The sequence below is a fragment of the Chanos chanos genome, chromosome 1, assembly GCF_902362185.1.
Source record: "Chanos chanos chromosome 1, fChaCha1.1, whole genome shotgun sequence".
NCBI classification, from domain to species: Eukaryota; Metazoa; Chordata; class Actinopteri; order Gonorynchiformes; family Chanidae; genus Chanos; species Chanos chanos.
The window spans coordinates 24,136,241-24,154,000 of NC_044495.1; the positions used below are offsets into that span (position 1 = coordinate 24,136,241).

General features: G+C 40.5%; 1 protein-coding gene across 1 annotated transcript in view; it reads right to left on the bottom strand.

Annotated features, from left to right (window-relative positions):
* Window positions 1-11,249: 11,249 nt before the first annotated feature.
* Window positions 11,250-17,760, bottom strand: part of cacna2d1a (calcium channel, voltage-dependent, alpha 2/delta subunit 1a) — a 73,378-nt gene continuing 66,867 nt past the window's right edge. The window contains exons 33-40 of the mRNA XM_030775827.1: window positions 17,347-17,418; window positions 16,456-16,608; window positions 15,588-15,640; window positions 15,152-15,207; window positions 14,548-14,674; window positions 13,153-13,265; window positions 12,723-12,805; window positions 11,250-11,366 (exon numbers count right to left, since the gene is read on the bottom strand). Of these exons, the coding sequence (XP_030631687.1) occupies window positions 11,250-11,366; window positions 12,723-12,805; window positions 13,153-13,265; window positions 14,548-14,674; window positions 15,152-15,207; window positions 15,588-15,640; window positions 16,456-16,608; window positions 17,347-17,418 (774 nt within the window). The remainder of the gene's footprint in view (window positions 11,367-12,722; window positions 12,806-13,152; window positions 13,266-14,547; window positions 14,675-15,151; window positions 15,208-15,587; window positions 15,641-16,455; window positions 16,609-17,346; window positions 17,419-17,760) is intronic.

Here is a 17,760-nt window from a genome sequence, read left to right on the forward strand (position 1 = left end):
CTGGAATTTGGCCAAGGGGCCAGAGATGCAGGGAGAAGTGTGGTCTGATCTTCCTTCAAAAATGACCACATCGATATAGGATACCTTAGTAAACTCCCATCAGCTCTCCCTTTTGGCTCTAGCTGCATCTTTCTTCTCCTCTTGTCTTAATTTCATCACACACAACCTTCAATTCTCTGATGATTCTCCCTGTATTTCTTCTTCCCCTCCTGTTGTCCTCCTCTCCTTCTCTTCCATTTTCTATTGCACACCTCTTTGCAGCGATCCAAATCTGTCTTCCACCCTCTTCTTAAGTTCCTTTGCTCCTTTTTTTCTTTCTTCTCTCACTTCCTTTTGTTCAGAATCTCCTCATCAGTCTGTAAGGTTTTCCTGTCTCAGGCCTGAGGGGATGAAGACAGCCCAGCCAGTAAACTCAACTTGGACACAACGCATGTAAACGTCTAGGGAGGAGGCTGAACTATAAACAGAGCAACTCCTAAGTCACTTTAGGACAAACACCAGGCCTCTTAAAGACATAAAGAAGATTCACTTTGACACTGCATGGTGCTCGCGTCGCCCCCAATCTAAATTCACACACGCAGATACACACAAACACACACAGCCAGGTTTGTTTCACTGTACTAACTGAACTGTCTGTTTACTTCCATGTTACATAACTAAAGATTCATGTGTCTAATCATAACCTAGTCGTAACTAAGAGACATATGGCTCTTCTCATTTGAAAAATAACAGGTGTATCTTTGTTTAAAAAACATACACATGCACTGAAGAAAAATCTTATAAATGTTCATTTACATAGGCAGGCAAGGCTAAGCAGAAGAGTTTGTAAGAGAGATGTGCAGGGTGATGGAGAAATGAAGATATCTGTCTGCAGAGGTAGATGAGAGAGAGTGGATGACACACAGTAAAGGATATTGTAGGCTATATCATCTCGTATCCATATCTATGACTAAAGGTCAAATACAAACGCACGCGCACACACACACACACACACACACACACACACACACACACACACACACACGCACACACACACACACAGGGCCATGCCACAGGCTGCAGAAAGGCCAGTCATCTGAAGAACACACCCAACACCCTGCCCCCATCACCTCATCACCTGGGTGAACCTAAAACTCACAGGGGAGTCTAATCGCCGGTGTGATCTCCTCTCTACGGCCTCTGACCACCCCTTGTCAGAGTAACAGCTTCCTTGCCCCCACCCTTTCCCCCCAATTAGGAGGGTGCCTGTGCTGGGGATGACTGATGAGAGGTCAGCTCCAGGGGCTCACCCCTCCTTCCAACACACTCTCCTCTGACCACTGAGGGCTGGATGACTGAATGAAATGCACACTTGAGAGAGACTGGGGAAAAGTTTGGGGATGTGGAGATGAAAGAAAGAGAGAGTGGACAGACAGAACAACTATGTTTAGGAGGTGAAGGATGAGGCTGATGCAAAGTGGTGTGAAAGAAATGAGATGAGCGAAAAAAGTAAAAAAAAAAAAATCTTAGGGAAATAAAAAGAGAGTAAGAGCGATGAAACAAAAGACGGTGACTGAAAGAGAGGGAGGGGGGAGAGAGAGAGAGAATAGAGGGGCACAGAGAAGAAAACATGAGTGAAACTGTTGAAGAGAGAGACAGGGTGGACTTCTGCTTTGCGCAGTGGGCTAAAACCACAGGGCTCTCTCTTTCTTTCTCTCTGTGCCGGCATAATAAAACAGTCCTCTAGCACAATGAATCAACACGTCAGGGTTTTCCTCTGTGTTGTGAGCTGTGTGTGCTGTTCTAATGGGGAGCAGATGGCGAGGTATTTCACAAGTTGGGCTTGGAAAACATTCCTGCACATAAATCCAATTACAGCGATCAGGTTTAACCCTGGAATACGTACCGCAGACGTAAGGACCACATTTACTCAGATAACAATGTTAGTGACGAGCCAGGGCGGCCAATAGACCTCTCTACTGAGCTATTGTAAGTCCACATTAGTGTGGACACACATGAATTGAGGTCATTGGGGCTAAACTAAAGTAAATTATGCTGAACTAAACTGCATTAAAAGGGGAAATGTGTTCATTCATGGCTTTCATCACTCACTGATGCTGAATAGTATGTAATGCATCATGTATTTTATGAACTAGAATATTAGTCTGTAATCTGCAGGTTGAAAAAGAACTTTTCCATACTCTCAGCACTTCTACATCCTCTGGTCTCATTGGTGATCTGGTCAAATGATTAGCATGAGTAAGTACAATCAGTTATTTTGTTTAGTCTACAATGAGTCATTGGCTCCATCAGATGCAGAATGTTTAAAAAATATGATGTGGCAGTATATTTAAAAATGCCCCTAATCTTAAAATGTTACTTCTGATCAGACAGCACAGATAACCAGGGTGTGGGTGTAAGGGTGTGGTTGTAAACAGCAGAGCGATAATTGTAGGATCTTTTTGTGATGCACATACACAGAAGTCAGGACCAATCAAGACTTGACCAAAACTACACACTGTCACTATCTTCTAATCTCATGCATTTGCTGTAGTAATTCTATGTGTTGACCAGTGGCCTATGTTTGGCCCCAGAGATGGGGAGGTAAGGTAGAGTGTACAGATGCCCTTTTGGCTCTCCTCAGCCTTGTTCCCGTGGCAGCTGCGGGGTCGTCTGGCACCTCATTGCTGCTAAGTGGCTACACGTGTGAGGGAACATGCCGGAGTAAATGGGCCTTACGCCTGCCCTGAACACCCCAGTCACCCTGCTGAGACAACTTTAGAGCTGCAGCAGGACGACGGCGCTGTCATTAGCTATGTTGAGAAAGAGAATGAGGGAGGGGAAAAGAATAAGAGAGGGAAAGAGGGAAGGAAAGGGAGAGCCCTGCCAGGTGCTAATGGGGTTCCTGCAGCTTTGAAAATCCTTGTCGGACACATCCAAACACTGGAGTTGAGTTTCATCTGTGGCAAATTACCTGGACCGAGGCCTGACCTCCCAAAACGCCTGTAAATCCTATCAGAGGCAAGAGTGCTCGCACACGTATACCCATACGCATCAGCCATGGACTTGCTCATGCACGCGGACACACATAGAGACACGCACACACACACACACACACACACACACACAAGGACGCGTGCAAGCACAGACACACAGAAACACACAGACAAAGACACCGAGTCTGTAATGGCCACACATACATGCCCACAGGAGAAAATAGCTTACCCGACAGACGAACAGGAAATACTCATATATGATAAAGCAGCAGAGTGTGTTATTAGCCACAAGGATTATGTGCAGAAAGTGGTCATGGCCTAAAGTGAGTCAAATCTGTGAAAGAGAGTAAAGAATTTACCAGTCTCCCCGAGCCAAGACCCTTTAAACAGAGCTCTCGTGTCAGAGGATCTTTATCTGTACAAACACACAGCTTCCTGTGTTCAAGTTCAGTGTGTTAGTCACTGATTTATGTTCAGAAATGCTGACTCTACTCTTGCAGTACACACCTGTGTCTCACAGCAAAGGAAGCAAGTCCCTCCACCCATCCCTCTATCTCTTCATGTGCGTGCAGTCCTGTGCCAGTCATCAAATGCATTCATACATCTACCCACATATAGCCAATCTGCCCATCCATCCATCAGTCAGGTCGAGAATTTCGTACGCCCTTAAGGAAAATGAGCGACAATGATAAGTGAAATGAACAATACACATAATAGACTGTGTTTATACTGAAACATATGAGAGAAGGTTGTACTTTATTTTAAAACAATTGTTTAATTGTTTAAAACAATTTTTCCTTTTTCACTGAGTACAATTACTTTTTTTGAAAGCACAGGTGTCAGACTTGTACTTATTTAATTAGTAATTAAATAATTAAACTTATTTAAGTTAAACAGTTAAATTGAAGACACAGACTACATTGTGGTCTTGAATCACTTCCATTTGCACTATGGTATAAAAATGAGTTGACACATATGTCCAATTCCTTTGTCGTCCGTCACCATACAGGAGGCCAAAGATCTGCCAAATCAAAAGAGACAGATAAATGTTGACCTAAACAAATCTAGTAATGAGTGCAAAAAAAGATTACTTTCAGGGCACTCAAGAAATTTAAACATCTGGAACAGTAGCAATGGTGTCCCCACATACAGTAATGGTTTCTCTTTGGGACACAACTCCCGAAAGTCAATCATAAAATGAAATGTACATACCAACAAGCTCCATGGATGGACTGCATGAAGAAAACCCTTATGAGAGTTACAAAATAATTCAAACATGTGAAGTTACAGTACAGCATTGGACTATGGGTGATATGGTCAATCCATTTGATCATGTCACACCATCAGAATATTCACTGCTTAGCATTTTTGCTTGCCACAGTCATCAAATCTTCTCCAATCTTATTCGAACATTGCACAAATAGGCCTAGTGCCAGTGCTGGAGAAGGAAGTACTGAAAACAGTAACAACTGAAAAGCTGAACGATTGCTGACAACTGAAATTTTTGGTATAGTTTATAGTTAAAAAATCTGTCATTTTAATGACTGACTTCGACTATCTGAATACTCAAGGCCTCCATGACAATGAGCGATTTTATGACTCGTTATTATGTATGTTTCAGTGACTCCTCAGACAGACAGACTCTGGACTCATGTTTTCAGTAAGAGGTTGACTTTACGTGTGTCTGCAGTCACGCTTGTACTTTATCAGCTCTTTAATGAAAACCACATCAGTTTCTAAGCTGGTCATTGCACTTGATGAGGCGGGACATGTTGACATCTGTGAGAGGTTTGATCGTGGGTGATAGAGCACGGGGCCAATTCACTTTCACAACAGCCAACATAAAAAGACATGAAACACAAGTGCTACCAGACTGCAGCCATTAAATGGTGCGTGTTTCAAATGACCTGCAGATGAGTCACAACACAAAGCCCAGCTACACAGACCAGCTACACAGCTGCTGCTGTGTACATCTGTGTGTGTGTGTGAGTATGTGTGTGTGAGTGTGTAAGCACTTGGATGGAGAAGAGAGGCACATTTCATACTTTGAAAGGAGATGCTGATACACTCACGCATAGCAGGTTGCTAAAGATCACTGACAAACACTAAGTAGTGCTCTTCGTCATTACGGATTTTAACTGTTTGACAGGCAGCTCAACTTGAGGACACTTTTACATAACGAAAGAGACTTGTGTTGAATCAAAATCAGCTCCACAATGAGAAACATTTCTGCACAAAATATCCCCATAAAAAGTTGAACAAAATTTATGTAGTCTAGGGAACTGAATGCTTTGATTTCCAGTTTGGCCTGGGAAATAAAAGCACAGCACATCACAATGCAGTGTAATGAGTTACGTTTAGTTATATTTTTGTGTAAAATATTAGCTGCTTATGGTATCACTAACTGCCGTTAGTTAATACCCTACAAAAGGTTCCTCACTTAACTGAGCATTTTCTCCCATCAGAGGAGAGTGCTTTGCAATTAAGCCATAATGATATTTTGTATTTAATGAGAATGACTGTATTTGCTGAGTTCATTGCAGTCTGGTAATGTGTTTCAGTGAGTGGCCTCACAAGAATGTAAACTGCTCATTGTACAAGCTCTGATGGCAATATTGCACAATAGCACTTACCATGTTCAGGTCACTGAAGCATAACAATACAGCATAACTGTAAAAGAACGCTTGAGAGACAGTGTATGGATGCTGACAAGTACAATAAGAACTCAGACAAATCCTGCATGGTCACTAATAATAGGCATTTGATCTTTTGAGAAATAAAGTGCCAACTTCAAGTTCCCCATACCAAACAACCAATAACCACAGACGCTGTTACACGAAACAAACTTGATCAAAGCTGCATAAAAAAAGTCACTGAGGTTTTATAATGGAAATAGACTGGCATTTTACCAAATGATGTTCAGACATCCATGTACAAATATAGAACATAATCCAATCCTCTTTTGGACTAGTGAATTTCTGCCACAAAGCATGAAGTAAGTCTGAAAAAACTAACCTCACAAGAGATCTGAGGTTTGATACTTTCACAGTGGATGAAGTTAAAATGCTGGTTTTCAATGACCTTCCTCAAAGTCAATACTACACCATTAATCTTCAGAACAGTCCTGTTGCATTAATATCTTTGATGGCAAAAGAGTCCCCCGTGAAAACATGTACTGTTGCATGGCAGTCAGTCAGATTTGGGCAAGAGTATTGTATGGTTTTGTCATGTGTGATTTCTAATTGTTTACATATGCTCATCACTAGCTGATAATGTTCTTGGGAAAAAGAGCTTTCTGTTTTGGTTCAGACAAGATTACTGTTCTCAGGAGACAAGATCAAGTTGGAGATACTTTTTGGAAGACATCAGGAAAAAGGCATTAGTTATAGACGGTTGTCTCTTCCAAAAATTGATGAATCCTGCCAGAAATTGCTGTCCATATCTTCCTCTTAATTTTTCAGCAATTTTTAGTGTAACAGAGAAATGGAGATAACACAATTTAGACAAATTACGAAATCTGAAAGCATTCTTGCTCAGTAGTGACCGTGACATTAGTTTGACTGTGATTGGGCTGACCGAAGTTTAAATCTGATATGAGCACGATTAATCCGTTGTATGCAGCTATAAATAGATACGAATTACATAAATGATCACTTGACTTGATTATTTGTGTCTGACATGGTGTATAATGATACTTTACATCCTGTGAACTAACCTTGGTTAAATATTAACATACTGAAGGGGGTTTAAAGAAAAAAGAAAAAAAAAAGAATTATTAGACCATTTATTTAACTGAAAAAAAAGGCAGCTGAAAATGAGTCAAATGATGGCTGACACCTCTATGTGAATACCTATATAAGCTGAAGTGGTATTCCTTTTATATGCTCCCACCTGTCCAAAGACTGCCATTAACTGCAGAGTTCCCTTTTAATGCATACCATAACACACAATCAAATGTTTATGGTGTCCTTTTACAGTCCATGAGATACTTTAGATTTAAGCTTTAAACATACAGAAAAAGAAGACTGACAGGTTTAATAATACCTCAGTCGTTAATTTAACAGCCAATTTCCTCCCTCAAGTCAGTAAAATATGTAATTTCATATTATATATGTCTTCTTGGTAGTTTCCCCAGCTGGTTTGCAAATATAAATGGTCCTTTTATTAAATGGAAATACTGGAGGTATTGTAATTGGTCTTATTTTAAATGTCCCTAAGCACCAAATAGATTTAAGTGTTCTTTTACAGTCATGTAGTGTATGGTATATTGCCAGGAGGGCTATTTTAATATCTGTAATGAACAGTGAAACAAGCTGACAGTCGGTCCTCAGGACGGCAGTAAGGATGAGGTCTTTAGGTATCCATGCCTGTGAATGGCTGGATTAAGGTTCTGTAGCAATGTGGAGTAACACTACTGGATCAGCTGATGTCTTGCTTAAAGAGATGAAAACCCAGCATAAAAGACCAAGTGTTCATGTACAACCAAGAGCCAAATGTATGATTATGTATTTAGGAAAAAATGCTCCTTGCAGAACCGAGATCACAGTTAGAGTGAGTTTGTGATCATATAGATACTTCTCTCTATTTGCTGGCCCATGTTGTGGTTGGCTGGGCCCCTGTCTTCCTCTCCGATGACTGAAAAGTGCCACTGGGGAGCCGAGGAATTGCAGACTACGCTTCCTTCTCACACACACATTTTTTGGGGAAATGTTTCTTGGCAGGAGGACAAATGCAAGCAACAGCGGTCTAAGCTCAAGAGAAAAAACAGGGATTTGTAAAAATAACACCAACCAGAGCTGCAGCTGGACACCATAACACAGGCGATATTGATACATTTTATTATACATCATTTTGGACATGAAATAACACAACTCCAGGATTATAAACATAGGTCTTTTTTCCTTTCAGTTTTCATAATAATATTATTGTACAAATTTACACACATTTGATTTAGATGAATAGAGATTCACAAAAAGTATTAAAGCACAATCAAGGGAAACTGACAGACAGGCCCACCAATCATTTGCCTTGTGGAGGTCCCAAGAAGAAGACTGACAGAGAACTCTACCAGTAGCTGGATGTTTGGATCACAGGCAAAGGGAGACTGATGAAAAGACCCACTGACAGTCTGCCGTACAGATTTGCGGGAGGCAAGAGACACTCCACTAAAACACGCAATCTTGAGAGTAAAGTCCAAAAGCATCAAAAACACTTTCAATCACATTGCAAATATCATATTCCTGAGGTGACAGCATTTGATATAGCACTTTGTGTTGCAAACTAGATTAAAAACAATAGGAAAACCATTGCTTGTTCCTTTCTTTGTAAGATGGAGGAGGAAGATGTATATTTTTTCCACGTTATATAACTTCTTTAAAAAAAAAAAAACAATCACATAGTAGCTGAATCATCCATAGTCTTGAGGACACATCATGTTTTCACATGCTGGTTTTGGGTCAGTTTGGGAAATTTTCTTTTTATGGTTAAGGTTTAGACACAGCCCTCTGAGTTAGGTAAGGTATGTAAGGGACACAGCAGGGAGGTGGGGAGGGGATGCGGGGGCTGAAGAATACTCCCAGCTGTATTGAGGACTGAACCAAATGCTGTCCCCCCAAGTGAAAGGCAGTGAAGCTGACCCATATCATATGCAAATACCAACACCTACAGCAGTTTGTTTCCCCACATTACATACCAAAAGCAGAAACACACACACACACAGGTTAGTTTTCTCTCCACTGTCTACTCATAGCACTTCATGCAGAATGCAAAGAGAGTCTGGAGAGTTCTGCCATTAAAGGTTTTGACCTCAAGGCTATTTACATGTTAGTAAAGGTATATCTGATAGAGAGACAGAGAGAGAGAGACAGAGAGAGAGAGAGAGAGAGAGAGCTAGAAAGAGATAGATAGATAGACTTGGCACTTCATATTATTAAATATTTGTAAATGTTGAGGCTCTGAACAGTATCTCTTCAGACTGAGATTTGGTTAGTGACAGGTGATAAGATGTAATATGTTTCATTAGTGACTGCTAACCCTGGTGACTGACAGAGAATCTTCTTTTGTGTGTTGAAAGACTGAAAACTGCAGATTTCTTTGTCATAACCTAAAGTCCAAACCTAATTACATCATATGGTTAATGATGATGGGGAAGCTACAGGGAGATGTATTATATCGTATGCAGAGCCCACAGATCACAATCAAGTGGTTAGGAGCCCCACGCTGTTTTAGGTACACAGTTGCTTGCGCCCACTGGAAATGGTGCATAAGGCATAATCCCCCCACCCCTTTCCATCAAATTAGACAAATTAGACAAATGGAATATTTCAGTCAAAGGCTTTTTGATTAAATTAAATGCTGGAACTGTTTTGTTTTCTTTTGTTTTTTACAAGACCAAACCCACTGTTCTAATGTTGCTCTGATGTAATAAACATGAACTATGTCAAGAACAGCCACTGCCCAGCCATCTTTTCAGTAGACCTGAGAAACACTGCCATAAGTAGATTAACTGCAATCAAAAGAGAAGTAAGATAATAAATAATCAAGCTAATCAACTCCACTGCTTCATTATACCTTGCATATGTAACAAGGAAAACATACACACACACACAAACACACACACACACTCTTGCACAGACACATACACCGCACACCGGATTTCTTATTAATCTTTTTTCTGAGGTGGAGAACATTTCTACACTTATTCCATATGGTCAACTGAAATACTCAGATGCACTGTAATATTGTTTAAAATGGGGAAATATATATATTTTTCCCTTGCATCAACTCTTTGAAGTGGATTATGAATTTCAAAATTTGTTTCTGTATAGTCTGAGGCATGCTGAACGTTTTCAGATCTTAGAAGAAATAGGGAGATTTTTTTTATATACAATGCTGTGTAAATGGTGCACAGACTGCATAGTGTGAGCAGGTTTCATTACCTTAGCGTAAGCACAGTTTGGCTACATAGCACATTTAACAACATGTAACAGTTAATGACAGTTGCATTAAAACCTTCACAAAGTTAATACAAGGTATCAAAGCACTATAGATTGGATGTCTCATGTTAGAAATGATCTGATATGGTATTTCATGAAAACAAGTGCTCTGTATGCAGAGATTACCATGCTTTATGGTTCATAAATGCCTAAACCAGAGTGTCATGTCTTGTATATGCATACCTAATGTACAGTAGTGCATAATGCACATGCTATTATCGTCCCATACTGAAAGAGAAATGAGTATTTTGTCTAAATCTGATTTAAAAAAAAAATGTATGCAGAATAAATCAAGGCATATTGGAAAAAAAAAGAGAAAAGATTTAGGCGAAGGCCTGGCTATGCTACAGGAGAACATGTGAACAAAACGTGTGACAAAAACAGAGGTCATACATGAACACACAGATAGTCAATTGAAATATAAAAATAAACCAGTAGAGTTTGAGTTTATCTCCCCATTAAATGCAGCTATAATCTTAAAAAAATTAAATAAACTTTAAACACAAGAATTGTCCAATTCAATGTCAACTATTAGATCAGTTTGAAAAGCTGCCCCAAAAGAGTACTGTCACCCTACAGCCGGTTAGGAAGGCTAGGGGAACATTTTGGCAACAGTCCACTGTAGAGGTTGTAGTGTAAGATAAGACCTGACTGACTCTGAGAGAGGGGAGAGAGAGGAGGAAGAGTGGAAACTCATCTTTAGGAGCATGTGTGTCATGTTTCTCTAATAGACTCAAACTAAACATGACCGAGTGTAGACTTGATTTGGATGTTTCATTATCACTGTTTGCAAAAAAATAAACTGCTATACTGAGTTATGACTGAGCCTCTATGAACTGCAGCAAAAAACATATAATTAAGTTTGAGGATACAGTGCTAAACTGGCAGTGATGATATCAGTGGTGGGGTTTTTTTCCCCTGTCATCTCACAGAACAACAGCACAGTGAACCTGTCACAGACTGCCAGTTTAATGGAGAACCAGTAGCTCCATCATGCCCTGGCACAGTAAGGCCATCCATGCTTTTGCCCATGTGGGGAGGGTCAGGCCTCAGAGTCACAGTTCAAAGATCATCACCCATTTATCACTTCTGTCTACTCCATACCAGAGCTTGAGGGCAGTGAATAATCACACAGCATTTTTTTTTTCTTCCTGGGTCATGAGCTCTTCCTTGTGTATCAACCCTTCTTACCATGCAAACCCTTGAGGAGAATAAAACGTGTGGCAGGATATGGTTAATGTCTAGTATTATTTAAGGGCTGAGTGATCCTACACCGAGGTCATGATAGGCAGTGTCCGAGTCCAATGAGCTGCCAAAGAAGTAGCAGCTGCAGGATGGCTATGGACCACAGGGGCGGGCTCAGGCCAGATGCCCCCCCACAGTCAACATCTTGTTCCTGTTACCATGGCAAAATAAGAACAGAAAACATCACAAGTGCAACATTAGACAGCACATTAGATGACTAGACTTGGGGCTGATAAGACAGTATATGAACTAATGTACTGCTTTCCTGATAGCCCATTCCAGACAGCTAATTTATATATGCATGTGTGTGCATGTGTGTGTGTGTGTGTGTGTGTGTGTATAGAACTTTATCATATATAAGTAGATCTGTATACAGATCAGTGAAATCTCTCTAGATCTATACATCTGCATTGCAACTGATTAATTACAATGCACTGGTTTCAAAACATCCTCGATGGTTTTCATTTTAAATAAATTAGCTATAGCTGATTTGAAAAGAGCAGGGATTACAGGCACATTAAGCGATTAAGCGTTCAGGATTAGGAGGCACTCAGATAAGATTGTCTGCCCTTTGACACATGCAAACATGAGAAAATCAAAGGAGAGATAGCAAAAGAGCAAGAACAAAAGACAGAGAGATAGAGAAACATATACATATATGTGATATATGCATATGGGAAGAGAGAGAGATTTAAAAGAATATATGGGTAGAGTGCGTAGAGAGAAAGTAAGAGAGAGAGCAAGAAAGAGAAAAAAGAGATGAACTGAAAGACATGTACTGAGACAGAAACAGAGAGAGAGAGAGAGAGAGAGAGAGAGAGAGAGAGAGGGAGAGAGAGAGAGAGAGGGAGAGAGAGAGAGAGATGGGACTGACCCGAAACAGCACATGAACAGTGGCAGCAGTAACATGAGCAGAGAGGAGACCAATGGAGAGCCAGCACTTCTCCTGCAAATGACCTCATCCTAACAATGTGCAACCAACCAAAGAGCAGGAAGAGAGGAAAGAGAGAAAGAGAGAGGAAGAGTCATGCAGCAAAACATTCCACAGTCAGCAGTCAGAGAAACTCATGAAGAGTGCAAGAGAGAAAGGGAGAAGAAGAGCAGAGTTAAGAAAAAAAGTCTGAGAGAAAATTGTGAGAGTTTTGAGAGTTGTGGTGAAACTGTGAGTAGAGAAAAGACACTGAAGCACAAAGATCTCACACACAGACACACACCAAAAGATATTTTGTCTCTCTTTTTGGCTCTCTACAATAAAATTATTAATAAGTGAATGCATGCGTGGGAGATCTTGAAAAAACGGTTGTTGATAGTGATGGGCAGAAGACAAACAGCAATATTAAGAGTTAAGACATAAAGCACATGCACTGTTTATCTTTTCATCTTCCTGAATTCTTTTATGTTGTTTTGTTCATTTTAGAGAGAGAAAGAGAGAGAGAGAAAGAGAGAGAGAGAGAGAGAGAGAGAGAGAGAGAGAGAAAGAAGGGAGAGGACAAAATGAGTTACATACACTTTCATTGTTGTCAAAGCAGACGTCTGGACCCTTCCGGTAGCGGGGACTGTGGGATGACAGGCAGGGATCTGGACCTGTGGCTACGGTAATCCATTCAGGAAAGTACAGTAAAGCTAGACTGAACAACGAACCATAAAACATCCCTCAAATTCTAAACTCCTTACAGTGCATAGTAATGAGTTTCGCTGTGACATGCAATCTTACACTACATATAACATCTAGTACAGGGCAAAAGTGAGGTGTCTCTCTGTGAGAAAGACTTAGCATTCTCATCATCTTGCTTCAGAAATCTTAACTGTTCAAAACTCATTTAAAAAAAAAACTGGAGTGGAAAAATGGGGAAAATGGGAAAAAAAGATACATATCTTTCATTGAACATAATTATTAATATGCACACAAACAGTGTTCACAATCAACATAAGGATACAAGGCTGCTCGGCCTGGATCAGTGGACTTTTATCACAGCTTTGGCAGGTTTCCTTAGCTTCTGCGATGACAAATACTAGGTTTGTTTTCCAGAGTTTCTCCGCATGAAAAAGCCTGCAATATCAGATGAGCTACAGTGAGAAAGCCATCTGCTGAAGACATACATGTGCACTTCCAAATGTCAAACAGACAGGAAAAATCTTTTATCAAATACCTTCAAACCCATTTACCAGGACGTATTTTCCTTATGTGGTATCTTTGTTATTTTTTAAGTGACTTCTTTTTTGTTTTACTCCATAGCTTTACTCAAAGATCAAGGACGTTTCCCAAATCAAAAATAAATTATCAACGAAAACAAACTAATTGGTAGTATATTACCAGATTTTGGGACACAAAAGCAGAACAGTTCATAAGTTTTTTGAAGAAAACCCAACAAAAGCTGAACACCCATTTATTCTTGCAGCCAACGATGAGGCTCTATTGGTTACAGTGTGTTATAGGAGAATTAACACTGTGATCACCAAAAATGTTAAGGTTAAAGGTGCTACTTTAAAGTAAGTGCTCCCTATACTGGATCTTTTGGAAGGTTTTGAACATTCTGAGGGCTAAACTGATACCTTAAATAAGCGACACATGCAATGTAGATTAACCACACATCAATTGCTTTACTTGTGATGTGGCATCAGTAAACACAAAAGATGCTATACTGCATACTGAAACTGACAACATGATCTAACAAACAAAACAGGGGTTGAAATGTGAATACCTTTATGGGTAAAACAACACAAAACATGAGTCAGTCAGTCAGTCATTCAGTCCAGTCAGTCAGTCAGTCAGTCAGTCAGTCAGTCACTGAGTCACTCAGTCGGTCAGTCAGTCTTAAGTCAGTCGTGAGTCGGTCAGTCAATCAGTCAGTCAGTCGGTCAGTCAGTTGTAAGTCAGTCGTAAGTCAGTCAGTCAGTCAGTCAGTTGTAAGTCAGTCGTAAGTCAGTCCATCTGTCAGTTGGTCTGTCAGTCAGTCAGTCAGTAAGTCTGTCAGTCAGTAAGTCTGCCAGTCAGTCAGTGCCGGCTGTACGGAGGGCAGGTCAGAAGCTCTGTTTCTTTATGGTACTCATTAAAAAACGACGTTTTTGAGGGTAATGTTCAGCACCAAGTGTCTAGCAGGCACACCGTCTTTCTGCACACAGGGACGTTACAGCACCATATACAAGCTGCCAAGACGGTGGTCCCAACTGTTAGATTTATTCCTGATTCATGGTATGTTAAATTTAATGACCCCCTTTAGGGTCCTGTGGGTCAGTGTGCATGTGAGGAGAGAGAGAGAGGGTAGAGACTGGGTGGAGAGAGGGTATGAGAAAGAATATGTGTGAGCGGTCATGTGTGGCTAGTCTCTCACCTGGTGCAGTCTTTACAATCAATGTTTGAGTTGAATGTTCTGTCATTGTTTTCAAAGAAGTACTGAGTTTGCTCCGTAATACAACTCTCCAGAGATTCAGAATCAGAGAGGTCATCATCCGGCTCCGCTGTGAAAGACATGCAAACACCCACAAACACAAAAACACGCGCGCACACACACACACACACACACACACACACACACACACACAAAAACACGCGCGCGCGCACACACACACACACACATGCACACGCGCGCGCGCACACACACACACACACATGCACGCACGCGCGCACACACACACACACACATGCACGCATGCGCATAAACACACACACACACATACACAAAGTCTTAAACACACATAGTCTTATCCAAAATGCAGTAAACAGCAATGACATTATCTAAAAGTCACAGTGAATTGCTCTTGACATACTGTGGTACTGTAAGATAACAACCACATTACACTATTCTATGTAAGTATTCATCATCTATTATTATCATAATGTCCATAATACTACATGACAAACAGATGTCTTCCAAACTCCAAACAAGCATTTTGTCCTTTTTTGGAAGTAATCACTTCCAGACTTCAGGCTCTTACCTGCTTCCAGGAAACTGGGAAATGTTATGCTAACAAACAACTGCTGCAGTATTGACCTAGAAATCAAAATAAACAGGCAAAAGATTATTGCATAGAATGACACATCACAGTGAAAAACCACAACCCTAATCAAAGACATACATTCTTACGTCTTAAAGAACTGTTTGTTTTTTCACTCATTACGAAACATTTTAGCAATGCGATTAATAATGACAAACGCAATATTTATTGTCCTTGAACTCAAACCACAAACTTAGTGGTAATGAACAGCGTCTGGAAAAATGAACTATGTTCTAACTGTAAACTAAACAGAAAATTGAGATGGCAGCTATGAGTGCATCTTGGTTTTGGAAGCAAGAGTAAGGTAAATAAGTGAGAACAATGCTCCTTAGGACTGACCTTAAAGCCACGTTGTGACAAAAGGGGAAGAACTCACCATGCAGCAGCAGACGCCCACCAACCCACATTCAGTATATCCACTATGGTGGGCTGCAAAGGACAAACAGACCACAATTCAAAGAAGGTTCCAAAGTGTATAGCAATGATTGTGGAACACAAAAAAAAAACCTGATATGAGTCCTGACATGTTTTTTTTTTCCAAACTTAACTTCCTCCATCCTGAGGAAAAAAGTACTCAAACATCCTGATTTTGTTGGAAAAGTGTCATGAGACACACTGCCAGATACACAGACGCTATGCCAAATGCCGCTGAGGAAATTAGCTCACGGCAGACCACAACAGATGCTAGTGTAAATCTATAAACAGAAGGAAAACGAACAGGAACGACAAGAAGATCCTGCGTTGGATTAGCGTCAGGCTGCTTTAATTATGATTAGCATGCAAGTTTGTATGGCGCTGATACGGTGCTGACTCTTCTGTTTAGTCACCCTGTTTTCCTTGCCTGAGGGGCTTTGTACACATCGGATCAGAGAGACCTGCGTGACTTACACCTATTCAGCTGAATCAAAGAACAATGACATGTAACTGGGTAAATCACTTACACTTTCCACATTTGCTGGGTTGTGAGACTGATGAAGAGAAATTTTGTATAAAGACAATCACTCATCATTGATCATAAAGTGATATATGGCTAAGTGAGTCCGATGGAAGCATTGGACTGGTACTCGCATGATATGAATGTTGGTAGAAAAAAGCCAATAAGGAAGTGAAGGCAATAAGGAAGTTTTTTAAAGAAAGTCAGGGTTCAGTTGTATGGTGTGTGTATAACAGAGATCAGCTCTCACCTAGATTAGTGATGACAAACTGTGATGAACTTTTCATAGAGCAGTTAAGGTGTGACTTACAACATACACAGACCGAGGGCCAGCAGCTGCTTTAGGTTCTCTTTTAGGAGGACACACTGACTGGTAGTCATAGGTTTTCTTGAAGGAGAACAAGGACATGTTGAGCAGGTTCTTCATTAGTATAGGGTCAATCACACCGAAGAACTGCCCAATCTGAGAAGAATACACACACACACATACATACACACACACGCGTGCATGTGCACACGCACAAACAATACAATAACGTTACTATGCCCAGTCTGAGAAGAATACACAAACACAGTCTTCTGAATGAGGAATTTCATGCCTTAACATCAATAACACATACTGACACATATTAAAATATATGTGAGAGGATATGGAAAAGATAATGGCATGGCAATTCTAAGATCTCTGAAGTTAGTGTATTTTGGTGGTGATTGTGCTGGGGGTGTGTGTGGGGGGTACGCTCATTGTTTAGTCAAACACACACATACACACACACACACTTTAAGTCTAAGAGTACAGTTTTTGTTGGGAGCAGTAGGTTGTGGTGCTCCAGAGGCCATATAAATCTCTGAATGCATAAAACCCTCCCCCTTCACCTCTCCATGTGCCATTATACAAATAATGAATTAACAGTCAGAACGCCAAGCCCTGGAGAGCTGACCCTCACTAAAGGACGAAATATGATTTAGGGTCAGTTCACCTCCTGCAAACAAGACGTCTACTCCTTCCACTTAAGTCACTCCCTGTCAAATACCAGAAACCTGATTTATCCAGTACACAGCCAGCACTGATTGGGCATTCACTGGTTCCCATTAAAAACATTCACTCTGCTATAGCAGGGAGGGCATCAGGGGGCAGTAAGGAAGAGGACAGATTGATATATGATAGATGAATAGGTGATTGGGGGAGAGCAGTGTCTACCTGACTGATATAATCATCCTGATTGGACATGACCAGGAAACCCCCGTCATCCAGTAGAACACAGTCAATTTCCTAAAATCAGACAGAGAGAGGGAGAGAGAGGTTTTGTGGGAGGAAATGAGGTGGAAAGAAATTGGAGGGATTAGAGAAACAGCAAGTAAGACTGAAAAGATGAAAGAATCTGATAGTCTGTAGCCACCAATAATATAGTGATATCTGATAACACAATAAATCACGATAAGATGAGAGCTTTTTCACATATAATTTAATAAAACCAAATAATGTAATAAACTGTGAGACAAAATCATAATTTCTAATCAATAATGACACAGAAATGAACTAACAATGCGACTAATAATATGGTTCTATCCAGGGGTAATTACATTATCTGATAAGTAAAAATTGAATCATTTT